The sequence below is a fragment of the Conger conger genome, chromosome 5, assembly GCF_963514075.1.
Source record: "Conger conger chromosome 5, fConCon1.1, whole genome shotgun sequence".
NCBI lineage: Eukaryota > Metazoa > Chordata > Actinopteri > Anguilliformes > Congridae > Conger > Conger conger.
Window position 1 is genome coordinate 7,915,776 of NC_083764.1, and position 27,373 is coordinate 7,943,148.

Sequence of the window (27,373 nt, forward strand, 5' to 3'; positions counted from 1 at the left end):
TGGGCGCGCGCAACCTCGGAAGGCAGCGCCAGCCAGGAGTTCCGTACTGTAGCGCATCCATCACATTGCGGTGTGGAAAAAGCTCCGTCTGGTCCGTCATTGTGACTGAAAACCAAGCTAACCACAATGAAATCAAGACAGTGCTCGCTCTACCACCAGCTAGACCTTGAACGGAACATTGTTATTTATATATAGACATGGAATAACGAATCTGCCAACACCACAGCATACTATCTCACGTGCAAATTCCAATTAGCTAGCTACAGTATCAATGAGATCACAAATCCCTGGGAGGTAATTTATATAACGCCTGTGTCTTCCCAACTGTAAAGCTCAAACAAAAATGAATGTATTCCATGCAACTTACGCTGGCTCTACATGTTCGCCTGTGATTATTAGCAGTTGCGTATACCACTTTACTTATACATTGAGAATTCCCAGAAGATATAGCTAGCTAGATTGCTTTCTTTTTCGGATGGTGTAAATGTGGGTTCACGTAAAAATAGCCTGGTTACAGCTAACAGCTAGCTAACTTTTGATTTCGCAACTAGGCTGCAGTTATTCGAGCTGAATCAGCCATAAATACAGTGGCTTGATTGGGAGGGGGCTATCTAGCGGTGCTGTTTTCCAACATTATCTGATCACGGCACTGATCGCGTTATAGTTATTCGTGAAATCAAACGATGCTTTGTTTGCCTCCGCCGAAGACAGTACACTGCGCACTAGGTTTCCGATTTCACAAGCTCCCCCCCAAGCGGGTTCATCTGCCTGCACATTTTAAACGCGGCCACGCGTCCCATTTAAATGCGAATATCATGCAGTAGGCGAAACACAACATATTCGAATGACACATCTGAGAATGGCAAAGGATTCGCTAGCTAGCGTAGCAGTCTACTGAAATTTTCAGTGGGAAAACGTGTGCAGGCATTCCGGGGTACTTGGGTCTATCTTGCAGGATTTTCTAGCTTGTGATTGTCCCGGTATCCGACAGTGTATCATCGGGAATAATATAGATAGTCAGAAAGTAAAAATTTTCCACATTAAATAACTGTTCGTCTGCAACATAGTGCCATTTGCCATTTAACGTTACATAGCAAGCTATGTGGCTTAAAAATTTCAGATGAATGCATTAACGTTTGCAAAATTAAAAATTTTATTAGCTGAAGAACTAACGTTAACGCACTGGAGTGTAGCTTTAACATATCCCTTCCAATAGCTAGTTATCAATATCCAACAGAGAGATTTAGTTAGCTTAGATATGGAAAGAGGCGATGTATTTAGCTGGTAGTAACTCGCTAACGTTAGCTAGCTGGCTATACAGATGTGGAATCGTGATCCCTTCCCCCAGCGAGTTGGCCGGCTAGCTCCTAGATACTTGAAGACACGATCAGTTTCACAGACCTAGGGTTAGCTGGGTAGCTAACGTTACTTTTCTGAAAGAGTAAAACGGTTCCGCTATTCTGGTAGCTAACTAATTATCACTACAAGAGTAGGACATTTGTTCATCATAGATCATTTATTTGTCACATGAAAAAAACAGTCAAAAGCAGCTAATACTACTCGGCTGCTATCAAACGCATTAAATGTCCCGACAATACATTCACACCTGCCTCCGTAGGCTAGGTACGTTATGCAAGCCAATGGACTAACATATTCGCTACCGCCGCAAGGACTGATAAGTGACTAACATGAACATTATTAGCCAGTTACCGACCCGGCACCGAAGACTCTACGGTTAGCTAACTATAACTACCAATTAAGCTGCCCATCTCTAAAACCATACAAGACCAAGCTACTTAACTCCACATTACATTAACTTTAGCTTGCAACTAGCTAGCGAGCTAACAGCTGGAAAATAAGTTATTTTAAATGCATACATTCCTCCTGGCTGCAGATGTACCCGACTAGTCCACATGCAGACTGTCTTACCTGAGAATTTATCGTATTCTTCCTATTTCCTTGCCATCGCTCGCAATGTATAAACCCGGATTCGCCGATGTTCCTTCAGTTAAAATATCCACTCCAGTTCCTTACTGTAGTGTTGTCATTGCAAGCATATAATGAACCACGTCTGGGATAACAACGACGGATCAACACACAATCCCTCTCCCAAAAAGGGAGAAAGTTCATGTACAGTAGCGGAAAATTATCGAAACAGTTTTATTCTTGTTCTTGGAAGGTCGTGTTTTAAGTGAAATTTCTTCAAAAAATTGAACCAGACGCATCTATGTAATTACTCGTTCCTGCCAAGTTGAGATGTCCGATGCAATTTGATTGGCAAATTAACCCATCATCCTTCATGATGGTACGTACCACTTTCCATTGTTGGAGAGCTACCCGAGCAACCGGGAGGAGAAAAACCTCAAACAGGCGCATACAATGTGTGACCTCGTTTGATTGGACATCTTCCCAATAAATACTCCCACTTACACAGTGGCGTCCAATCCAAGGCAAGGAGGAGGAGGGTAACGGTTCTTGCAAATTCCCCCATAGAAAATTGATCCTGTGGCGGCCTCGGTTATCTCTGGAATAGTGCACTGTAACAACGTGTGTTTTCAATTTGGCGGCACTGCTGTCTGTTTTAATAGTAGCATCCGCTCTGATTGACATTCCCGAACCTTTATTAGAGGCTATAGAAAAAATTCCCCTTATTTTCTATTTGTTTGCTCCGTTAAGTTATGCATTTGAATCGACCTTTAGTATTTCTATTATTTTATTTTCTTAAACATTGTGCCATTTCTTTATAGATCATTAAGGTAGATTGATTAACTCTCGCTAAAATCATACAACTCCATAGAGTGATGTATAACACCACGTTCGTCGTGTGCATTTTCATCAAGCAATATGTGGTGTATGCTTGCTCTAAATTTTCTGCATAGTATCTGCAGTACCTCTGCTGGCTGCTCAGGTAGACCATTACAATGTAGACCGCGGTAAATTCTAACATTTAACCCTGTAAGGTTTAAGATTATATGTGAATAGAGTGTTCTTGTTTTGAACATTCTAATGCCGATGTAACAATCGCTACTGGTAATTAAAAGTGATGGAGTTCTAGAACGCTTACTTAGAAAAAGAAAACGTTCCAAAACAACCTACTCTTCAAATGGTTAATGAGCAAACACAAGTTCCTTTTCTCTGCGCACGCACACACGCAGTTGTGCCTAATTGGTTTTTAGAACCCAGCGAGGAACCTACAATCCAATCATATTTGAATGCGCTGCCAAAGTGTGGCTTGGCGTTGTCCTGTAAGGTCTTCAAAATAAAAATATTAACGTTTCTCAGTATTGGAACAGTGAATACTGAGACACGTAGTTTAATTTAAGAATCCAACGCTAATTCAATGTTAAGTATATTTGGTACTATATTGTGTGTTTCCTATGTATTTCTTTACTCTTCTAGCATCTGAACAGTAGTTGCTATCTTTTAGGACACTTCCTGTCCGATATTTACAACATCCAAGATGTCGGCCGGCGTGGCGTCTCTTGTGTCGTACGGAACGGATTCAGACTCGGATAATGATGCCGAGGCTAATATAAAACCAATGATGACAGACCCAGACGCAATTGCACATCTCCTTCCTCTAAATTCGGGAAAAAAGACATCATTGGCGCTCCTAAATTCAGCCCCAGAGGTCGCAGTAAAGGTAAAGGTTGTAGTGTTTGTTAGCTAGCTAACGTTAGCCAAGATATATACTTCGTACTGCGTAGCAAACTAGCAACGTGGATATCTAACAGTTACGTTAGGATAAGAACACTAGCTAGCTAATAAGCTACGCTCATTATTATTTTGCGTTTTGATTGTACTTGCCAACTAGCTAGCTAACGTTATCCATGACGATGTTCGCTAGCAAGCTAACGAGATGGCTAGTCAAGTGCTAGCCAGCTAGGCTAGCTGGTGTTTTGAAGCGATAGCCACTCAAACTTGGACTTAACCTTAGGCGTAACGTTAACGTACTTTAAAACTAGTGTGCTTTAACAAGTACTAAGCTAAATGAGAGGGCGTACTGCATCCTTACTGTACCAGCTCCAATGCTAGCAATAATTCATTAAGCTAGCTAGCTAGCGGTGAGAGAATAGTTCACGTTTTTCCGTTTAAAATAGTGTTGTTGATGTGTGTGTGTTAATTAGGCTTATTTAATTATAATCGTCCTCAATGGTACGACTGACTGCTAACGAGAACGAATCACGCCTGTGTTTGTTACATTACATTACATTATTGGCATTTGGCAGACGCTCTTATCCAGAGCGACGTACAGTTGATTAGGCTAAGCAGGAGACAATCCTCCCCTGGAGCAATGCAGGGTTGAGGGCCTTGCTCAGGGGCCCAACAGCTGTGCGGATCTTATCGTGGCTAGGCCGGGGATCGAACCACCGACCTTGTGTGTCCCAGTCATTTACCTGAACCACTATTCTACAGGCCGCCCCTTTGTAGCTGTGCATCAGTTGCTCAACACGCTCCATCTTCCCTCCTTTCTTCCAGGAAGATGTAATGACCGGAACTCACCTGGACCCCTCGCTAAAGGAGGTCACCTTTAATCCAACATTTGACACCATGTTTGCTCCAGAGGTGAGTGGATGGGTTACTTTCCCCCAAATTCAGTGACACTGACAACAACATGCATGAAAAGTGTCACTTTTGATCAGTTGCATGTCTTAAGTGTCCACTTTTCTGAGGCACCCCTCTCCTGTCTTCTACGCTAGTTTGGCCCAGTCAACCCGTTCAAAACCCAGCAGATGGCAGCCCCAAGGAACATGCTGTCGGGGTTTGCCGAGCCAGCTCATGTCAACGACTTCATGTTTGAGCAGCAGCGCAGAACGTTCTCCACCTACGGTAAGCGGGAGCCCTCTCTTGATCAGAGCGTAGTGACCAAGGTGGCCTGTTCCTCACAAGTGGAAATCTTGGGCCTTGGATGAAAAGTTTCGGAATTGGCCACTCGCCACATTTGCATTGTGGTCAGTGAAACCCGTGTGTGGGGGACGTTGCCAGCAGAACATAAATAAATAAAAAAGCATTTGGCTGTCGGGAAGAACTGTAGCATCTGCTGAATTTCCTTTCTGTACTGTAATGGAGTGAGCTCTAAACATGCGTGTAACCTAATTAGCGGTACGGAACTTAGTTACGTTTTGTTGATGCAATAACCTGAAGCCTACATCCGCTCTAACAACGTAAATGTAATTACGTTTTTTTTTGTCAGACATAGTAGTTGGTCGGGTAACTTGTCTTGAAGCAGTGGTGTCTATCGTAGTCTTTATTCAGGGTCTGAGTCTGCAGCATTGTTCTCGACTCACCGTGCAATAACATGGTGTAACTCATGTGGGGCGGCCTGTAGCGTAGTGGCTAAGGTAAGGTCGGTGGTTCTAATCCCGGTGTAGCCACAATAAGATCCGCACAGCCGTTGGGCCCTTGAGCAAGGCCCTTAACCCTGCATTGCTCCAGGGGAGGATTGTCTCCTGCTTAGTCTAATCAACTGTACGTCGCTCTGGATAAGAGTGTCTGCCAAATGCCAATAATGTAATGTAACTCTTCCGGTTGATTGGGTGTCTGTACTGAGATGGGACTCTTCTGATTACATTACAAGGCGTTTAGCAGACGCTCTTATCCAGAGCGACGTACAACGAAGTGCAGATCAAACACAAGTACAAGTGCGAAGAGGACCTGAGAGGACAGTACAGTTCCGAGTCCTAGTGTAACCATACAGACACAATCGGAACCCTTGAAGAATACATCAACTTCCAAACTAGCATACCACAGTTGGCAACAAGAATACCCCAAGTACAACAATACAATAGCTAATACAAAAAAAAAAAAACAATAATGTCTGTACAACTATATAAGTGCCATTACAGTCTATGGCAGGGGTCGGCAACCCTGGTCCTGGAGAGCCGCAGGGTGTGCTGGCTTTCGTCTCCACCTTAAAATAAGCGACCGATTCAGACCCAAGAAACCAGGTGAGGCGAGTTAACTGTGTAATCAACGGCTTTCATTGATCAATTAATGCCAAGTAACAACGAAAGCCAGCACACCCTGCGGCTCTCCAGGACCAGGGTTGCCGACCCCTGGTCTATGGCATATATAAGGCTAATCATGGTGGTGGGTTAGGGAGGAAAAGGTGTAGCCTGAAGAGATGGTGTGGTGAGCGCCCAGGTCCGCTGCAGTACGGCCGAAGTGAAGTGACTGCAGATGGTGGAAAGTTCTAGAAAAGGGAGCGTCCGCTTCTCTGCACTCCCCCACGTTAGCAGAGGATGTTGCCGTGATGAGACGGATTTATGAACGCCGTTGTTCTTTCCAAATTGGGATATGGCTGTAAATGGCCACCTTGTCTTGTTTTTATAAAGATATCAAGTGTACACATACTGTAAACACGCACGTAAAATGTATAAACTGCAGCGTTGCTCGCTGTGGTGTGCTTCATGTTTTATTGAGCACTCTCAGGGATCTACTGGACCGTTTTCAGATTTCACTGGAATATAAAGCGTGAAAGAAGCATACATAATTATTTGACCCACGTTCTTATTTAAGATAAGTCTGTTCCTCTCATCCTGGGCCCTGCTGCATGCCGCAGTACTGCTGGCTGTATGCTTTTCTCATTCGGTCTCTCTCCCTTTCCGCGCACACACAATTCTATAGTTGCAATTACATGTATGAATGATTATTTATTTATGTGTGCTGTATATCGATTTTAGCATGCTCTTGGTTCTCTAATATATCTGATTGGATTTTTTAAAATGTTTTAGGTTTTGCACGTTCTTGTTGTTTGTCACTTCACTGATTGCATCTGTATTTGACAGTGAAGCCCATGGAAAGTGCAGGTCTTCACACGCTAAACCGCACTCACACCTAGTTAATAGGCCCAAAAACGGCCGAAAATGATCCGTTTCGCACGTCCAGCCAAACACGTACCTTGGGTGTTCGTTTTTTTTAATCGCATATTATTATCCAGCAGATCAATGAAAACACACAATCACATTATTAACAATGGCAGAATGCAACCGCCAGCGCCCTCCGTAAATGTCAAACTCGACGACGGGTACGTTTTTATCGGTTCACGCATCGTTTCGACGGGGCCGTTCGGAGCGCGTCTGAAACGGCCGTTAAAGTTTATCACCCTTCCGGCGCTCGGCTGACGGCGGCCCTCTCGTTCCCAGGCTACGCGCTCGATCCGTCCGTGGACACCAGCCAGGTCTCCTCCAGCAGCTACATCGGAGCGGTCGATGAGGCTGAGAAGAACAAAGGTAATGGCGGATTCACGTCAGACGTCCGTAATTATTCACACCACCCTGCGCTGCCTTCACATCAACGGCAGTGTTGCAGTGCTAATCTCTGGTAATAAAAGAGAGAGACGCTGTTCTAGTACTTTGATGGACTCTTCGGCCTGGTATCTGTTAAGGCACGGTTCTAGTACGTGGATGGGCCCTCGAGTTAGGTGGTATCTGTTAAGGCACTGTTCTAGTGTGTAGATGTGCTCTATGGTATGGTATCTGTTAAGGCACAGTTCTAGTGCGTGGATGAGCTCTATGGTCTGGTATCTGTTCTAACTCCATTATTGGATCCCACGGTCTGGAATCTGTTTAGGCTCTGTTCTAGTGTGTGGGTGGGCCCTGGAGTCAGGTATCTGTTAAAGCTCTGTTCTAGTGTGTGGATGGGCCCCATGGTCTGGAATCTGTTAAAGCTCTGTTCTAGTGTGTGGATGGGCCCTGGAGTCAGGTATCTGTTAAAGCTCTGTTCTAGTGTGTGGATGGGCCCCATGGTGTGGTAAGATTGGCCATTCCAAACTGTGGAGAAAAGGGAGGACAATCATTTAAAAATATCATTAAAAAAGATAGAGACACTGGTTTGTGCATCATATTTGTACATCTTGTATACTTCCACCGTCCTCCATTAGCCCTGAAAATGTGAAACGGCTGCATTATTCCCAGGCTCACTCGACTGTTGAAGTGCAGCGCAGTGTAGTTTCCGTGTTTCTGATCTCTCTGCTGTAATGATGTGGGGTTTGGGGTCGCTTGTGGACATCGATTAAACATGAGTCTAAAATACAGCTCTGTGCATTTTTCCCAAATGATCTCAGCTAAGTAGAGGTTTTTAATAACACTGGCTGTGGCTAAATGGTTGTGGTTTATCACAGCATTGTTGTAAAAAATTGTGGATGGTGAGCACTTTCTTGACATGCATTACTATTTTACCAGCGGGGGGGGAGGGGGGAATCACAAGCTTTTAGAAGTGGCTTTTGGAATGTTTAAAAAAAGGGAAAGAAAAAGTTTTCAGTGTTCAGTCAGTGTTCTAGAACTCCACTGCTTTCAGTCACCAGCAGTGATTGTGACATCGGCATTAGAATGTTCACTTAAGAACATTCTAGTTGCATATTTGTGACCTCACACCTCAGAGGGTTAATTAGATTATGTAATCCCTTTTTTGAAAGCTCCATAGAAACCAGTATGAGAGTGGTACAAGTTTCTGATAAAAGCCGGGTATCAAGACCAAAGGTGAAGCTAGTTTTTCTTTATTTAAATTTGTTCTGTCACCATAGGACTGACCGTCTTCGAGGCCTGCGCAAAGAAAGCGGAGAAGAGGAGAAAACTGAAGGGGGGCGACGCTTCCGAAATCGACAGCTTCCTGGGACCCTGGGCCAAGTACGTGGACGAGAAGGAGGTCGCCAAACCGTCGGAAGTACGTTCCCGTTTTCCGACTTTCCGACTTTCCTTTCAGCAGGGAGCAGCGCTGCGGGGAATCTATCAAGGGCAGTTCTTTATGTGACCGTCATTCATCCAGTTAATATCACCCCTGCACTCATTCATCCACACTCTTGACAGAAAAGTATTTCAGTTTCATATTGGACTTTTTCCAAGGTTACTTTTTAATAAAAGTCTGGGTCTAACTTTTGGGTCTTTGAAAGTGATGGATGGAAATTGAATTAAACGGCTCTTCTTGATGTATTTGGGTGATCAGTGGAAGCTGGGGATCTCAGCGCCTCTTTCTCACATGATGGGTGCCACTGAAAGAGTTTGGCCATAAAGCTCTTCAGCAGCCACTGTTGTGCCAATAGATTTGGGCTTTTTTTCTTTTTTTTGTTTCCCTGAGTAAAATTATCCAGGGTGACAGTCTGTTCCCTCGATGACAAATCTTGCTTTGTAGAAGAGCCAGCTCTAAGCCCGTCATTTCTCAGACTGGCGGCATAATGGGTCTGTGTTCCAACCACATTGAAACATTAACTTATTTCTATATTAAAATAATGAAAAACCTGCAGAACCAATCTTTTGTGAATGATTACTTTTTAAACTATATGTTATTTTCTGTCATACTTTCTATTGTTTGTCTTGTTGCTTAATCCTGGGCGTGCGTTGTCTTCGTGTTCCGCCCACGCTGAACTGAATTCGACTCGGGCGGGGAATTGATTTTAGCCGCCGTGAAAGGTGTGAGCATGCTGTTGGCATTGTGCGGCTTCCCTTCAGTCATGCTGTCGAATCTCTGCTGTGGTGGTTAGTTGTTATTGTGCGCTGTTGTCACTTCAGAATTCATCACGTTGCCAGCTACAGTATGAATTGTTGCATCCGGAACGGTGTAAACCAGGGTAGGATCAGGTGTGCCAAGTTCCTGTTGAAATGAAAACCTTCAGGAGCAGGTTGCTTACCACTGGTTTAGACAATTAATTTTTGATTGGGCTGCGTTTTGGCAAAACGGTTAGTGTTGGCAAAGTTTGATAATTGGAAAAAAGTATTTCTATTCAACGGAGTTCTATTTCCGCTGTAAGAGAGGGATGATTTCTGTTTGTGGTTGAGCGGTAGGGTGGCCTGTAGCGTAGTGGTTAAGGTAAATGACTGGGACAGGCAAGGTCGGTGGTTCTAATCCCAGTGTAGCCACAATATCCACACAGCCGTTGGGCCCTTGAGCCAGGCCCTTAACCCTGCACTGCTCCAGGGGAGGATTGTCTCCTGCTTAGTCTAATCAACTGTACGTCGCTCTGGATAAGAGTGTCTGCCAAATGCCATTAAAGTAATAATGTAATGCAACTGAACTAGGGACTCGGAAGTAGCTGGGTAATTGCGAGGGGACCTTATGAGAACTGGTAATGGATGTAAACATGCCGTTTGTGATGTGTGCTTAAATCCAGTGTCCCTGAGATCCTCTTAAAGACGATTCCTCATGTCATGTTTATTTGCTTTTAGACTGGCCCTAAACCGGACTGATGCAGGCCGGTTTGGCTGTCAGTTTGCGAACGGGACTCTATAAACACAGAGAGCGTCTATCTTTCAGTTTCGTTGTGCCTTCTGATTGTTTTATCCTTATTGAATCAAGGGCGTATTTATGAGCGATTTAGCGCCGTGATTATTTCCGCCTTATTTCTTGGCAGCGCGTTGAAAGCACGTCCAGATATTTCCTCATGAATTTGTCAGCGGTGCCTGAAGCGGCCAGGTTGCCAGGTTTGTCAACACGGGGGAGACGACTCCGCGGACGTCCGTAACCGCGGGTAAAGCTGGAGGCGTTCCCAACCGAGCCCTCCCGCTCCTCCACGGGAAACGGGCGGGTGCCAGAAAAGCCTGCGTTTCTCCCTCTCTGAGCTAATATTGACTTCTCCGTGTTCGCAGGAGGAGCAGAAGGAGCTGGACGAGATCACTGCCAAACGACAGAAGAAAGGGAAGAACGAGGAGGACGCCCCGGCGGAGGAGAAGACCGTCCTCCACGGTAACCCGGGCTTACCGTTAGCGGCGTAGCATCGTGCTAACTCCGCCATAGCGTAGCCTCGTGCTAACTCAGCCATAGCGTAGCCTCGTGCTAACTCAGCCATGGCGTAACCTCGTGCTAACTCAGCCATGGCGTAACCTCGGGGCTGGTTTAAAATCGGGGCACGCCGCCCCCCCTTTCTGACCTCTGACCTCTGCGTGTGTCAGTGAACCTTAGCACACACCCCCCCCCCCCCAGTGGTCATCGCCGTGGAAACAAGAACTGCCACGAGATGATCATAGTTCATGTGATGTGCTGGGTTCTAAAGGTGATGCTACACAGGGCATCTTTTTGGGGCAACACTTGTTGGCAGTGAATTGCCTTGATGATTACAGGGGAAAGGCAACTTAAATTTGATTGGCAGCAACTTGTAATGGGTAACTTTCCAAATCATCCAATCACTGTCCTGATATTGGGTCGTTATCGCCCAGTCTCAATTTTGTATTATTTATTTATTTAAAATTAAAAAATAATAATGCCCCGAAAGTTGTCACATCACCTTTACACATCATAGCTCCTTTTCTGTACATTGGCTGCCGGGGACTCAGTCAATATTGACTCTTAATGTTGACTCTGCGTCGACCACGATAAGGGCTAAGCTAGCGGGGGTCCCCAGACTCCTGTGTGTTTGCAGAAACGCCAGATATCCCCGGTTAAAGGGCTCCGCTGAAGAGCTGGTGCCGTGTTCGTTGGTACAGGAAGGATCGAAGTACACTGCTCGAATCCCCCTCCTCCCTCAGTCTCATCCAGACTGCGTGCTGAGCCGGCCGGGGGTGCCGTTAGCGCTTCCCGCTAGCACCACTACCGCTACGCAAGCCTCACTGCTGGGTACCAGCTAACAAATCTCCTGCGTTGCAGTTTTCATGCTGTTTTTTTGGGTTTTTTTTCCCCCCACACAATTTCTGTGTCCTTGCAGGAATTGTATGTTGTTGGCATTAATATCCATTTGTGCGGATGCTTTCAAACGTGCGGATGCACATGAATACACGCATGAACACACACACACGAACACACACACGTCTGGAAACGCCCTCGCAGCATAATTACGTCCTGACAAATGTTCAGCTGTCACCCTTTAATTTAATTCATTTTTATTTGCATAGCGCTTTTTTTTGCGGGAGATTTGTCACAAACACGCTTTACAGAGTAACAGAAGAGCAAAACCTCAGACCTGATCGCTCCAAACTGCCGGCATGTGTGGTTAAAGGAAAAACTTTCTAGTGGGGAAACCGTCAACCCCCTGTGGTCCCCATTGTATCTGCGGTCTGAGAAATGGTAAAAATGACTGCATTTGTATAGCGCTTTTATCCAAAGCGCTTTACATTTGATGCCTCATATTTCATTCACCCATTCACACACACTCGTATGCCAACAGCGACTGGCTGCCATGCAAAGCACCAGTCAGCTCGTCAGGAGTAATTGGGGGTTAGGTGTCTTGCTCAGGGACGCTTCGACACAGCCCGGGCGGGGGATCGAACCGGCAACCCTCCGACTGCCAGACGACGGCTCTTACCTCCAGAGCCATGTCGCCCAATTACTTGACACAATATGAGCTGCATAGTGCAGCTGTATTATTTGATTCCGGAAGGTGCTTCAGCCGTCAAAACGGCAACCCTCCGAGTGCCAGGCGCTTTTACCTCCAGAGCTAATGTCTCACACAGAACACAAATCTTTCACTGTGAAAATCTCCGCCTGAACCGCTCTTTTTGCTTTGGTCTCTCCAGTCAAAGACATGTACGACTACCAAGGCCGATCCTACCTCCACATCCCGCAGGACGTGGGGCTCAACCTGCGCTCCGCAGACATCCCGGACAAGTGCTACCTGCCCAAAAAACAGCTGCATGTCTGGTCCGGCCACACCAAGGTGAGCTGCCGGCCCCTCGGCCCTCTGGGTAAGACCGTCTGCTCTGAGCGTGGTGTCGCGTCAAGCTGCTGACGGTTTGCTCTGTCGCCGAAACTCTGCCCTGTGTTATTTAACTCAAGGCATTCATGATCTCTCTTAGCATGGTCTTGTATATGTGTCGGTCTAGAAAAATGTCTGATTTATTTCATCTTGGATACGTGCATTAGCGCATGTGCACGTGCACACACACACACACACACACACACACACACACGCTCACGCCTGTACTCAAACTCATGCATTCACACACACACACACGCACGCTTGTGCTCACACACACACACACACACACACACACACACGCACACACGCTCATGCCTGTGCTCACACTCATGCATTCATATACACACACACGCACACACACTCACGCTTGTGCTCACACACACACACGCACACACACTCACGCTTGTGCTCACACACACACACGCACACACACTCACGCTTGTGCTCACACACACACACACACACGCACACACACACACACACACACACACACACACACACACACGCACACACACACAATAGGGGCCAAAGCAGCATTGTGGGATTGTTTTCACCGATGTCTGTAGAGGCGCATTAGTGGTCAGTGATCAGTATGTTACGTGATGTAATAACTGTACTGTAGCCATTAATGATTTGGATCTAATGCAGTGCTGTCATATGGCCCTGCAGGGATTATAACGAGGTTATGTCATGCAGGTCTCCTGGTCCGTCTGTTGATAAAAAGATTAACCCCGGGGCATTTCGTAGGCTTTTAGAGCTGAAAAATGAAACCCATTTTCTTTTTTTTCTTTCTTTTAAAGAAATACACTTTGAGCCGTTTGCCGAAATGTGGAAAGTGTCGTTGGGGACCCTGCGTTCAGTCTGAACCGAGGTCAGGGTCGTGGTTTAGGTGTGATAAAGACTTTCTCAGGGGAGCCGTCCGGAGCCAGTGACACACTCTTTGCAGGGTGACCGATGTGGGCTCTAGGTACCCGAACGCGTTCTGATATCTGCACCACCCGTTAGCCTGTTTCTGGGGCTCCTCACTTTTAAGCCTTAAGCCTTTCAGACGCTTACAAACACACAGGATTCCAGCTCAGCAAAAGTTGATATAAGGTATAAGTACGCTTTTCGCTTGAAGTACGGTTTTTCACAATTCCGTCACAGTAGGGTGGTGCTAATTCTGCTGCAGCAGAACTCTGGTAACTCGGTTGCAGTAGGGCTGCGCTAATTCTATTGCCGCAGAATTCAGGTTGCTGTCTGTTGCAGTAGAGTCGTGCTAATTTTGATGCCGCAGGGTTGTGCTAATTCTGTTGCTGCGGAACTGGAGTAATTCCGCTGCAGTAGAATTGTGCTAATTCTGTTGCTGCAGATCTGGAGTAATTCCGCTGCAGTAGGATTGTGCTAATCCTGTTGCAGCAGATCTGGAGTAACTCCGTTGCAGCAGATTTGTGCTAATCCTGTTGCTGCAGATCTGGAGTAATTCCGCTGCAGTGGGGCTGCAGTAGTGCCGCTGCAGCAGAATGCAGGGAACTCCTGCAGCGCAGGTCTGCTGCACCGCTGCGCTGCGCGTGTGAACGCTGGTCCAGCGTCCGCAGCAGGTCGCAGATAAACGGTGTGATTGAAAGGGCGGAGGTTCGCCCCTGTGGGATAAATCTGAGAGAGCGCGCTGAAACCCTGCAGCCCTGACCGGCAGGCAAGCCAGCCTCTCGTATATTATTAATGCGCTGGTATCAGATCCACTCCTCACCACGGTTGCCTGTGGTTACCGAGTGTCTTCGCTCATCAGCGCCCCCTGCTGGCCAGGCGCTGCAGTGCCCCTGCTGAGCTGAGTGTAGACTGGGGTGCGGTGAGAGGTGGCCGCTGACCCCGTGCGTTTTGGGGAGAATCTGAGCGTTCTCTCGACTGCAGAGGCTGCAGCGCTGACGGCTGACGGCTATGCCTGGACTTATTTCATTATATACGTCTACTCATTAGCCTGGCTTGTTTTTCTGTCCTTTGATGTATTTTTCTGTTGTTGCCACATAACAATTATACGTCTGGTTTCTCAGACATTGATTGCGCTTATTTTTTTCCAGTGGGGAGATCTTCATCGAATTTGTGTTTTAATTTAGGACTAGGTTTCATCCTTGTCTGGGAAACCAGCCCAGGAAGTTAGACTTAGTACCTTCCCCTAGTGATAGTAGCGAAGTTATAAAGGCTCTATAAGAGCCCCCTTGGGTGTTCTACCTCTCCTGCAATGCCACACTAATGTCTTGCCTGTTTTGTTCTTTTAAAAACCTTATGTGCAAATAAACGAAAATGTTCCAAACCTAAATTTACCCCGAAGTGACATTGCGGTCAATCGGGTCGGCGTACGAACTTCGCCTCGAGTCCGCTGGGGTGCTTGCCGGAGTCGGGCTTTTCGGCTGAACGGGTTTAAGCCCGCGGTCAGAACCGTGCGGTCCTCCGGCAGACCCCGGCGGTGCCCGGCAGAGCTTGTGTGGCGTGTGCGGCGTGTGCGGCGTGTGTGGCGTGTGGCGTGTGTAGCGTGTGCGGCGGTGCCATTAGCATGCGGCGCCGGTCTCCCGCTCCGGCTGCCACGGCCCCGGGGCGAGACGCGCGCCCGGAGATACCGCGTCGCGTTCTGCATAATTCAGCCTTCTGCTGCTCCGCCGCGCGAGTCTTCACGCCGCCCCGTTCCGCAGCGCGCGGCACAAAATGGCGGCGTGTCGAGCCGGTTAGCGCTCCGAGCGGCTAGCCGCGCCTACGCGCGAACGCTCCGTCCGTTTATGAAGTCCGCGTGCGTACCTGTGCTACGTGTGAAGGAGGAGGCCGCTCTGCGATACCTGGTCTACTCCGTTCCTAATTAATCGCTCTTTCCCCCGGAGAAGGGGGCGGGGGGAGAGCGTTTATATCGCCTGTGCTTCAGCGAGGAGACGATCAGGCCCCGCCCTGGGGACTGGGAAACGCACGCATTCCACACGGCTCCAGTCTAGCTTTGTCTGTTTTTTTTTTTTCACGGCTGCAACCGCTTTAGAACGTTCTAGCATGAACACAATGCAGCCGGCTAACGGGTCCCGTTAAACCGGGCGCTGCGTGGTCATGTTAGCCGTTCGTCACGGACCGGTTTCTCATGAGCTCTTCCCTGCCCGGTGAGTGCCCCCCCCAACCCCCCACGTCCTCCTCCCAGCCCCCCAGTGTGTCTTATCTGTGGAGAAACACGACCCTCACGTCAGCTTGAGTGTATACACTGATATAGACGTTCAGCCATCCGATGGGGCGATAGTGGCCCAGGCACAAAATGGCGTCCGCCCGGCTCTTTTCTGACGCTAACGCCCGTGTGCTGGTTGTCTCCTCCAGGGTGTCAGCGCGATTCGGCTGTTTCCTGTTTCCGCCCACCTGCTGCTGTCCTGTTCCATGGACTGCAAAATCAAGGTAAGCCAAGCCTGTCCCCCGTGGACGCCTCAGCCCCTCTCTCCTGTCCCCTTCCGTCTCCCTCACCTCCGCCGTTTCCTCTCCCGAGCCGTTTCTCTAAACGACTGCTTCCCAACGCGCGGCCCACTTAGCAGCTGTTTTCCGGCTGCTACGCGGGGAACTGCCGGCTGCCAGCTCTCCCGGATTTTGCCCGACACACATAAAATGGGAAATCGTACCTCTGTGATATTTCTGTGTCTGTTTGTTTTTTTTTGTTTTTGTTTGGTTTGGGGAAAGATGTGTCCCGCTACACCGGTTTGTTTGTTTTCTGGAAACGGCTGCTTAGTGGAGAGCCCCCCGACTTGGCAGTTTACCGCCAGTCACGTGACCCGATATCATGTACTTGTTTGTTTCTGCTTTTACAAGGACTGCTTGGCAGAAACCGAGTGTGTAGAGTTTGAAACCCATATAGCCCCCTGTCAAAAGTGTTTGTAAATGGATATATGGTACTGTTCGGATATCCTCTTCCTAGAATTGCTCGTGGTATACGTGTGTAAAATAAGTTAACAAATCCTGTTTGCTCCTTTTTTTTATTTATTTTTTTATATACTGCAGGGATCATAAAATCTGGCCCGCAAATCAACATCCATCTCTCCTTACCATATCTCCTATGTAATTAACTGAAAAATGATTGGCCAGACGTGATTGGAGGATCCCTGACATTATGTACGACTTCCCCCCACAATATTGCGTAACGGAAAGCTGTTGACAATGGGACCCCTTTGACACCGTCAGTCATGTTTCCATGGCGAACTGTGTTCCATGGTGCCCTCTGTGCATCCCATAAAGAGCACACTGTGAAGCCGTGGAGACGCTCAGACAGCTTGACCGCACAGCCGGGAGCCTGGCTCGGGTTTAGCGGAAAAACCGGGAGCTAACGTGCTAATGGCCGCCCGTGCTAACATGCTAACGTGCTAATGGTGCTTTCAGCTTGATTGAAGATTCTCCTTCTTTCTGCCAAAATGAACTAACCTGTCTGCTCTCTCTCTCTCTCTCTCTCTCTCTCTCCCTCCCTCTCCTCAGCTCTGGGAGGTGTATAAGGACAGGCGGTGCTTACGGACGTTTATTGGTAAGTCTCCCGGAGAAGTGAGCCAACGTCGATTGCGGGCCCCTGTAAATTTCGCGAGATGAATGTGGGTCCGTTGGAAGTGACTCTCCGGTATTGATTCAGAAGTTTATTGTCGACAGAAGCAGAAAAGAGAGAGTGATGAACCGCGTTTTGAGCTCTCCGGAGCCGCGGTATTTATCTTCAGATTTGGAATTCGCGGTGACCTTTTGCATATAGAGATTCGCGGCGAACGAGCCTTCCTTCGGTACGACGGAGATTGCTTCATAAATAAAACCCCGCGCTGTGCGAGGAAATGAGCTTTGTGAAGTCACCCACCGAACGTTTGCCGGAGAGGACGGGAAACTCGCCTCACCTTAGCCTACTTTCTGTCTATATTTAAATCAGTGTCCGGACTTATCGGAAAAGGCCCGGTGTGGGAGCGGGTTTTTGTTCTAGCCAAGGTGACTGTTCCTTCCTATCTCGATGGAAGGCCGTGATTACTTAACTAGCTGACTCGGGCATTGTAGCGCTTGGCTAAAACAAGAACCTGCACCCATACCGGCCTTATCTAAGTGATTATGATATTCTGATACTTTTCTGTAATAGCTTTGCTTTAGTTGTCTGCTTGTTGCAGATTAAGAATGGGCGTCAGGGTGGTGCCGTGGTTATCGGTGTTGCCTCGCAAGAAGGAGGTTCTGAGTTGGGAGTCCGACCCTAATCCCCTACACATGCCGTTCTTTTTAGGACTACCTGGGTTTCCTCCAGGTGCTCCTGTTCCCTCCCGCAAACACGTAGCCAGGCCTGCTGGTGAAAATGAGCCTTCCTGGCTAACTCTGGCACTTTCAAGGCGATGTAATTGATGTGCGTTGTCCTGATAAATCCTTGGCCTCATAAAGTGGTCTGTTGGATTGTGATGAACCCCACATCGCCCGAGTTTCGAGGAGCTCAGTGGTTTCAGCCCTGGCTCTCGGGGGCTCCCCGCGCAGTGTCATGTGACCCCGGTCTCCTGGGGCAACTGCAACTGTCGCCATGGCTCCCGTGTGTCACAGTCCAAACTGCCAGGCCCCCCCCCCCCCCTTGCCCCCAAACTGTACAGCGTTATTGTGAACGCCCGGATTTGGCCGTCACCACGGAGACCGCGGGGCGGCGGTACACGTGCCATAGCCTGGCGGTTTGACGTCAGCGTTCCGGAGGGCTGTGAATAATTTAGCGGCGTGCCCTTTCTCCAGTTCCACTTCCACCGAGTCCGCACTAGATCCCCCGAGTGTTTGATCAATATTTCAGTATTCCTGTTGCGATTCGGTATCAATATTTATAGAGGTTTATATTTCTCGGGGAGCCGACGCGATTTTAAAACGTCGTCACGGCTGGACGACGGTTCGGATAGTGTGGCCGGGGTTCTCACGCTGGGAGCGCTGGGCAAACCGAGGAGTGCAGTGTTGCCCCCGGCACATTTAGCACAGGAAGCACGCTAGCACGATAAGACTACACTGACGCAGTAAGACTCAGTACGCTAGCACGATAAGACTACGCTGACGCAGTAAGACTCAGTACGCTAGCACGATAAGACTATGCTGACGCAGTAAGAGTCAGTATGCTAGCACGATAAGACTACGCTAATGTTGTAAGACTCAGTACGCTAGCACGATAAGACTACGCTAACGTTTTAAGACTCAGTATGCTAGCACGATAGACTACGCTGACGCAGTAAGACTCAGTACGCTAGCACGATAAGACTACGCTGACGCAGCAAGACTCAGTACGCTAGCACAATAAGACTACGCTAACGTTGTAAGACTCGGTACGCTAGCACGATAAGACTACGCTGACACAGTAAGACTCGGTACACTAGCGTGTAAAGACATGGTAAGCTAGCGCAGTAAGACTCCGTACACTGGCATGATAAGACTCTGTAGATTAACACAGTAAGACTCGGTACACTAGCGTGTAAAGACACAGTACAGTAGCGTGGTAAGATGCAGTATGCTAGCACGATAAGACGAGGTAAGCTAGTGCATAAAGACGCAGTTCGCTAGCGAATGGCATCCATTTTAGTTAGTGAGGTTATTTAGTGAAAGGGAGAGTTCATGTTCTTTAGTTGTTTCATTGTTCAACTTTGTAATCTAATCCTGGCGGCCTGGCCAAGGTGTCTTCCTGCCTCTCACCCAGTGCATGCTGGGATGTGCTCCAGCACGCCCAGTCAGGCCTGACCAGGAATAAGCGGGTTAGATAATGGATGGCTGGATGTAATCTAATCTATTATGCATAACCGTGTGTCTTATGTAAATACACATGTATATATATGTAGACCTAAATTATTAATTGCAACCATATGGGTACAAGTTCATTTGTATATAAATAAAGATGTCTATTTACGTCCATGTGTGTGTGCCCAGGCCTGTATTTATGCATGCGCGTACTCCATATGCAAGTGTGATAAACATTTTAACTTATTTATTTTTTAAAGGGGTGGCTCTGAGGTTGTTCTGTTCCTCCCTAATGTGCATTGGCACAGCTCGGGGCCGAAACCAAACAGAGGCACCCGTAGCCCGCAAACAGACACTGTGAGCACACAATTCATTGGACAGTGACACATTTCTTTTTGTTTTTGTTTTTTTGGTTCTGTGCTCTTAGCAAGGATACAGTGACAATGCGGTTGAAGTGAACACTGTCCGCTTTAATTTGAGGGCATCCATATCTAATTAAATGACTGCACCCCCCCCCCCCCCCCCCCACACACACACACACACACACACACATTTTAAGGTACTATAAGTATTTGTTGAATTAGGCAGGTGGGCAAGTCCAAGTGCCAGAGTACCAAGCCAAAATAGCAAAAAATGTGTCACTGCCCAATTAATTATGGTGCTCACTGTATTTTTGCTGTCGTGCGAAAAGTACATTTTATGTTTAATTAACGTATTGTACATGATTCACGTTAATTACTGCATTAGTTAAAGCTAACGTGTGACCGTGGCGTTTTCAAAGGGCGTGCAGGTGAGGGGTTTAAAACCGGGTGCTGGAGGGCCCTCCATAGCCCCTGTGTGGGTAAAAATGGATTTCATCCAGAACTCTGTAGCTGTAGTTACTCTGAAGGACAGCCCGTGACCCGTCTTTATCTAAAACGGGAACGAAAGCAGGGCACACACCCAGGGCACTCTGGTCTGTTCCCTTCCTCCTGGGACGTTCCCCAAAAAAAAGCCCCAACGTTACGGGGGCGGACGAGGGGAGCACAGTAAGTGCATCATTCTGACCAGGTGTTTAGTATCGCTGCGGGTTTTCCTCTTGACGCAGTAACGTTGATTTTTTTAAATTGCTCATTAAAAAAAAAAAAAAAAAAAAAAATGGCCCTTGTCCTTATCTTTGTTGTACAGGTAGCAGTTGAAATTGTACTTACCTCTAGGGTCTTTCAGCGAACTTATCCCTGGTTATGGGTATGCACTTTGTTGTAACGTCGCTCTGGATAATAGCGTCTGCCAAATGCCAATAATGTAATGTAATGTAATGAGCCTGACCCCCCACACGCTGCAGTCGAATGTGGGACGGGGTCCGGGGTTTACCCCGCCTGGTGCTCGCCTCAGGTAGAGCCGCGGTTCCCGTACAGCGGCCATCCTTACAAAATGGCCGCCGGGCCCCGGCATTGGCAGTTGGGAGCGTGGAGGTAGAGGACGTTTTGTTCGCGTTTGCGTCGCTGTTGATTCACCGGACGGAGTTTGTGTGGCTTTTGAGAAGCGTTGTTCTCATTTCGGCGCTGTGTGGTGTATTGTGTGGGGGTTTTTTGTTGTGTGTGTGTTTTTTTTTTTTAAGTGACCTTTAAGATGTACTGAGCATTAGGAGGAACTCTTTTTACATTACATTACATTACTTGGCATTTAGCAGACGCACTTATGCAAAGCGACGTACAACAAAGTGCAAATCAATCACAAGAACGAGTGCAAAAGTAGACCTGAGAGGACAGTACAGTTCCGAGTCCTAGTGTAAACATACAGAAATTCAGAACCCTTGAAGAGTACAATCAACATTCAAACTAGCATACCACTGTTGGCAGCTAGAATACAACAACAGCCAATAAAAACAATACCTATACAAGTAACGATATCTATACATAAGTGCCATTTTAAGTTCCATAACTCTTTGCTTATGTGTGTTAAACTGTGTGGGGTGTGGTTGCACAGTAGTCACGGTAACCTTGCAGGAGCCTAGACTTTCTGCCCTTCTCAGAATGAGTCATGGTGTGGAGATGTCATGTAATCAAGATCTCTCTGTCTCCCTCTCTCTCTCTCTGTCTCCCTCTCTCGTTGCCCCCCTCTCCCTCTCCGTCTCTCTCCCTCCTTCCCTCTCCCCCTCTTCCCCCCCTCTCCCTCCTCTCTCTCCCCCTCCCCTCCCCTCTCCCTCCCTCTCTCTCCCCCCCCCTTTTCTCTCTCTCTCTCTCTCTCTCTCTCTCTCTCCCCCCCCCCCTCCCTCTCTCCCCCCCCCTCTCTCTCTCTCTCTCTCTCTCTCTCTCTCTCTCTCTCTCTCTCTCTCTCTCTCTCTCTCTCTCTCTCATCTCTCTCTCTCTCTCTCTCTCTCTCTCTCTCTCTCTCTCAGGTCACAGTAAGGCTGTGCGGGATGTGTGTTTTAATAACACTGGGACGCAGTTCCTCAGCGCTGCCTATGACCGCTTCCTGAAGCTGTGGGACACGGAGACAGGTGAGGCCCCCGCTGCGCCCGTCCCAGACCCCCACTGCGCCCGTCCCAGACCCCCACTGCGCCCGTCCCAGACCCCCGCTCCCCCCGTCCCAGACCCCCGCTCCAGGGCGTGAGTGAGCCGGTCCCCCCGTGGGGGGGGTGCACGCGGCAGGGCTCAGCGCTGTGTTCTAGAGGGCCGTCTCTGCTCCAGCACCAGATGGCAGCAAATAAACAGAATGTTCCGGGTCCTAATCGTGCTGCCACGGCGACGCAATACCGCGCGGAGTGACCGGCAGGAAGCCTGGGAACGGGCTCTACTGTTTATCTCCCCGGGTTATTGGGCTCAATGTTCTGACTGCTGATTGCTCTGTGACTGTGGACCGCCTGTGGTGTGTGTGTGTGTGTGTGTGTGTGTGTGTGTGTGTGTGTGTGTGTGTGTGTGTGTGTGTGTGTGTGTGTGTGTGTGTGTGTGTGTGTGTGTGTGTGTGTGTGTGTGTGTGTGTGTGTGTGTGCGCCCCTCTGTGTGTGTGTGTGTGTGCGCCCCTGTGTGTGTGTGTGTGCGCCCCTCTGTGTGTGTGTGTGTGCGCCCCTCTGTGTGTGTGTGTGTGTGTGTGTGTGTGCCCCTCTGTGTGTGTGTGTGTGTGTGTGTGTGTGTGCGCCCCTCTGTGTGTGTGTGTGTGTGTGTGTGTGGTGTGCCCCTCTGTGTGTGTGTGTGTGTGTGTGTGCCCTCTGTGTGTGTGTGTGTGTGTGTGTGTGTGTGTGTGTGTGTGTGTGTGCCCCTCTGTGTGTGTGTGTGTGTGCGCCCCTCTGTGTGTGTGTGTGTGTGTGTGTGTGTGCCTCTGTGAGTGTGTGTGTGTGTGCTCCTCTATGTGTCTCTCGGGCTGGTTTGTGATTAGGTCTGATGGCTGCGCGTCGCGGTGAGGTTGTAACGCCCAGCCGTTCGGCGTTATCGTCACGGCGACGGGCGAACCGGTCTCTGGCAGGCCTGCGTTAACGAGGGCCACCGAAATCCCAGCCGGTCCCAGCCCTGACGGGCGAGCGCCTCTCTCTGACCGCCGTCCCTCCCCGGGGATCGGAGCGAGGTCTTAATCCCGGTTTTATGTTTCTGTTTTGTGGACCTGCTTGTTTCCCCCGTTTCTGAAGAGGATAATCCTCTGCACTCGACGGCCTGTGATTGGATACGGCTCGGCCCTCACCTGCAGCCTTACGCAGGTGGGGGGGGGGGGGTGCAGATCGTGGGGGGGTGGTGGTGTCATGGCAACCAGCGTCGGGTGACACGAAGGGCAGCGGTCTGCTCTGAGCAGAGCGGTTCTCCTCTGTCTTCCGAAGGTTAAACCACAATGCAGGGACTCATCTCCCATGATGCTCCGGGGGAGATCAAGGGTCAGACGATGGCCCATACACTGCCCCCCCTCACCTGACCCCGCCCCCCTGCCTCTGCTGCAGCTGCACAAACCCCACAGCTGGGGGAACAGCGCTCTGTTCATGATTTAATTTCACGGTGGAGAGCACGGTTTGCTGGAGGTGGGGGTTGTTCAGGAGGCCTCTGCTCTCCTCTGTGCACACCTGGGCTGGGGGGGCGCCCCCCCCCCCCTCAGAGTCACTGTGAGTAACCCTGACATTAGAGCTGCCCTCACCACCTCATAATCCCCTGTGCTCTGGGTACCTGCCCTTCTCTCCTCCCTCTCTCTTTCTCTCCGTTCTCTCCCCCCCCCCCCTTGCTCTCATTCTCACGCTCTCCCTCTCTCTCCTCCCTCTTTCTCTCCGTTCTCTCCTCACTCGCTCATTCTCCCTCTCCCCCCTCAAATTCGATGCACTTTATTTGCTGGACGTGCAAGTGTGTTGCCGAAGCATACCAAGGAAGACATTAATGACAAATAACACAACTAAGCAGGGGGAAAAGTCACAACACGCTTTCTCACACACGCACACACACACACACACACACACTCTCTCTCTCTCTCTCTCTCTCTCTCTCTCTCTCTCTCTCTCTCCCCCATCCTCTCTCTCTATCTCTCACACACTCTCTTTCTCCCCCCTCACTCTCTGTCCCTCTCGCTCCCTCATCCTCTCTCTCACTCTCACACTCTCTCTCTCTCCCCCTCCCTCTCATTCAGCCCCCCCTCTCTCCTCTTCTGTTCCTCCCCCCCCCCCCCCCCCCCTCTCTGTTTACTCTGGCACTTGGCTGTGTGCTGAGTGAGATTGCCGTGCGGTTCTCCAGTGACCGCTAGCTCCAGCGCTGCGCCGGGGTCGTCAATCGCGTCCGCTCGGTCGGAGATACGGACGAAATCTCAGCCCCGTGTCAAGTCCTCAAGTTCTGCTCCAGATGTTCCTGCCCGTTGGCTACAGCGCTGAGAAATCAGTGTTCTCATGCGCGGCGCCAGTTCAGTGTTCATTTAACCGTAAAACAGTTTAACTGCGGATGTACGATCCGGCTGCGCCCGGCCGGAGAACGGATCTACCCTGTCATAGTGAATCTTTAACACTGAGCAGTGTTACTGTGTATACGGATATCTCCCGTTAAAAACAGAGCAATCCGATCTGGTCTGTTTAGTGAGGGTAATATCGCATTCGGTTATTGTTGAGATGAATCGATCCCCAATCGATTATTGTTGCGTCCTCGATTTAACCCGGTTGGACGAATCGCGAGCCGGGTTAATCGATAACGCGGCCTTAACCCCGGCCGCCGCCCTCCTCCTGATGTGAGGACGCCGGCCCTCGAGGGCGACGGGGATTAACGCCGACGCGGATTAATCACGTCTGGGATCCTGTGGGGAAAAATCGGGATCAAACGGTGGGGATTAGTGACCTGCCACGCATTTCGGTAATACTCGGGATCGAGGTGAATGTAATAAGCTGTTTCAGGAGCGCCGTAATGCCGAACCGGTCGATGTTTTGACTTGAAAGCATTTGTCCAAAGCACCCCCCCCGCCTCACTTTCTTTCTCTTTTCTAAAATGGCCACTCTGAGTCTCCACGGAGCTGTTGCCCAGCTGTGTGTCCTTTTCTGCCAGCGATCGGTGTGAAAATTTCTGCTCGAATTCAAAATTAGCCTTTTCATCAATTCCCGATACCCACACGAAAATGTCTAAAAGTGCATAATAATTAACCAAAAAATAATAACATTGTATATATATATAAATAAATATATATACATTAGCTTTTCTCCCTCCGCTGTACCGGAACGTTCCGCTCTGCGGTTTGATGTGGGCCGGCGTGAGAACGGGGACTCTGCGGTCTGTGGCTTCCTGAGGCTGGGGTTGTCTCCCGGGCCGGGTTTGTCTCCTGTCTGTGGAGCGTGTGTAAAGTTCTGTACCAACAAGCCGCCGGGGCGCCGCCGGGCAGCACCTGCGGGGTTCGGGTCGGTAATGAGGTTTCTGAGGTTCTTTCCCTGCCCGCCGATCCGCTCCACGTCCCTGTGAACCACACGGAAAGCACTGGTGTGTTTCTGCATACGTACAGGCAGAGGTCTAACCTGTGGATTCCTCTCTCTCTCTCTCAGGGAAGTGCATCTCGAGTTCACCAACAGGAAGGTGCCGTACTGCGTGAAGTTCAACCCGGACGAGGACAAGCAGAGCCTGTTTGTGGCGGGGATGTCCGATAAAAAGATCGTCCAGGTGAGACGCCCTTCTCCAGGCGCCAGCGATTATGGAGCTGTGGCTGCTCCCTCTCCCTCTCTCTCTCCCCCTCCCTCCTCCCTCCCTCCCTCCTCTCCACCTCCCTCCCTCCCTCCTCTCCCCTCTCTCTCCCTCTCTTTCCTCTCTCTCCCTCTCCCCTCTCTCTCCCCTTTCCCTCCCTCCCTCCATCTCTCTCCCTCTCTTTCTCTCTCCTCCCTCTCTCTCCCTCCCTCTCTCCCTCTCCCTCCCTCTCTCCCTCTCCCTCCCTCTCTCTCTCCTCCCTCTCTCCCTCTCCCTCCCTCTCTCCTCTCCCTCCTCCTCTCTCTCTCCCTCCCTCTCTCCCTCTCTCCCTCTCTCTCCCTCTCTCCCTCTCTCCCTCTCTCCCTCTCTCCCTCTCTCCCTCTCTCTCTCTCTCCCCTCCCTCCCTCTCCCCCTCCCTCCCTCAGCAGAAAGCTGGCAGCAGTGTGGCTCAGTCCTGGTGTGGGGCGCTGACAGATTGGACACGGTGGATTTCACGCTCTGTGCGCCCCGGCGTAAACAGTGCCTTTCGAGCCGCGCCTCCTAAGCCCCGTGCCCCCCCCCTGCCTGCCTGAGAGCTGGGCATTAATCAGAGACCAGCGCAGGGGTCTGGAGGGGGGGCAAGTCACACCCCTCCATCTGGAAACGCAATCAAAGCGCTCGGTCTCAAGGCAAATAAACCCTGCCAGAAAACTAGAAAGGAAAAGAAAAAAAGAAGTTGGCACTGGCAAAACTTTTCTATCTCTGTGCCAGAAAACCGAAAAGAAAGAGTCAACTCGCCCCTCCAAGGTCGACCGCTGACCCCCTGGGTTAATCGATAGACCAGCGAGAACTTAATTTTATGTGGGGGGGAATTAAAGTTAAAATGGCCGCCTTGTTTATGCAGCGGGAGCCCTGCGTGTAAGGTCTGCAGAGCAGAGGGAGATCATGGGCGTTGGAGACCCTGAGCGTCTCTCCCCCGCGGATCGAAGCGGAGGGAGTCGCGGCAGAGCGGCCTGTGATCTCTCTCAGATCCGCGCCCACGGGAGAGTTTCCAGAAGCTTCTGTGTGAGCGCGAGGAGCTTTACGGGAACGGCGGAGCGGTGCGTTTGTGTTCCTGACGCCCGTCACCCCCTCTCCCCCCCCCCCCCCCCTGCAGTGGGACGTCCGGACCGGGGAGGTGGTTCAGGAGTACGACAGGCACCTGGGCGCGGTCAACACCATCACCTTCGTCGACGAGAACCGGCGCTTTGTCAGCACGTCCGACGACAAGAGTCTGCGGGTTTGGGAATGGTGAGCTGCACCCCTGCCCGCCCCCCCCCCCCCCGCCTCTGTCTACTTTTCCAATAATCCTCCTCCCTTAACACCGTGTCATTTCATAAAGTGCGAAATTCAATAGAGCTCCATTCATGGCTGAACATCGGGGAGGTATTGCTGCGAAGCGGTTCTGTTTACGGAGGCCCGACCGTCGATAACAATGCGGACCAAAAAGTCTCGTTTTCTTTCCCCTCCCCCGTAAAAAGCTGGCCGTGCCCTGCATCCAGCGTTGAAAATTGATCCCCGTAGCCCCGAACCGAACTGGCGCAGAAGCGTTTAGCCGCTTACCTCCCTCAGAAAAAAAACAAACGCGCGCGTCCTCGAAAGTTGCGGTCCGCTTCGCTCCGGAAGGCAGCGGGCGGTTCGAGGCGTTCTCGGGGTGCCGTCGAGACTCGTAGCGTCCGACGCGGGGGTTGAGAACCCCGGGGCTGTTGGTCTCCATCGCGGGCGTAACCGCAGACACAAAACACGCTCCGTTCCCGAACGGGCCGGCGCGCCTGCTAAAAGCTCGCATTCAGCGCCAGCGTTTTGTTAGCGCTCTTAGCGACACGCTTTCTGAAACCCGCTTCCTTTGGGAATGAGTGGCTCATCGTGACGGGCGGGCGGGCGGGCGGGGGGGGGCGGGCCTTCCTGTAATTCGGTAAACGGCGCTGTGCAGTGCACCCTGGGG

General features: G+C 49.9%; 2 protein-coding genes across 2 annotated transcripts in view; one reads left to right on the plus strand and one right to left on the minus strand.

Moving 5' to 3' along the window:
* wasf1 (WASP family member 1) overlaps positions 1–2,308 on the minus strand; it is a 74,672-nt gene extending 72,364 nt beyond the window's left edge. Inside the window, 1 exon segment of the mRNA XM_061244170.1 lies at positions 1,930–2,308. The gene's annotated coding sequence lies outside the window, so the exon portion shown is untranslated.
* Positions 2,309–3,363: 1,055 nt separating this feature from the next.
* Positions 3,364–27,373, plus strand: part of cdc40 (cell division cycle 40 homolog (S. cerevisiae)) — a 39,307-nt gene continuing 15,297 nt past the window's right edge. Inside the window, exons 1-12 of the mRNA XM_061241593.1 lie at positions 3,364–3,643; positions 4,480–4,566; positions 4,701–4,830; positions 7,146–7,232; positions 8,525–8,664; positions 10,581–10,677; positions 12,441–12,580; positions 15,944–16,018; positions 17,081–17,126; positions 21,693–21,903; positions 25,275–25,389; positions 26,546–26,679. Of these exons, the coding sequence (XP_061097577.1) occupies positions 3,461–3,643; positions 4,480–4,566; positions 4,701–4,830; positions 7,146–7,232; positions 8,525–8,664; positions 10,581–10,677; positions 12,441–12,580; positions 15,944–16,018; positions 17,081–17,126; positions 21,693–21,903; positions 25,275–25,389; positions 26,546–26,679 (1,445 nt within the window). The 5' untranslated portion in view covers positions 3,364–3,460. The remainder of the gene's footprint in view (positions 3,644–4,479; positions 4,567–4,700; positions 4,831–7,145; positions 7,233–8,524; positions 8,665–10,580; positions 10,678–12,440; positions 12,581–15,943; positions 16,019–17,080; positions 17,127–21,692; positions 21,904–25,274; positions 25,390–26,545; positions 26,680–27,373) is intronic.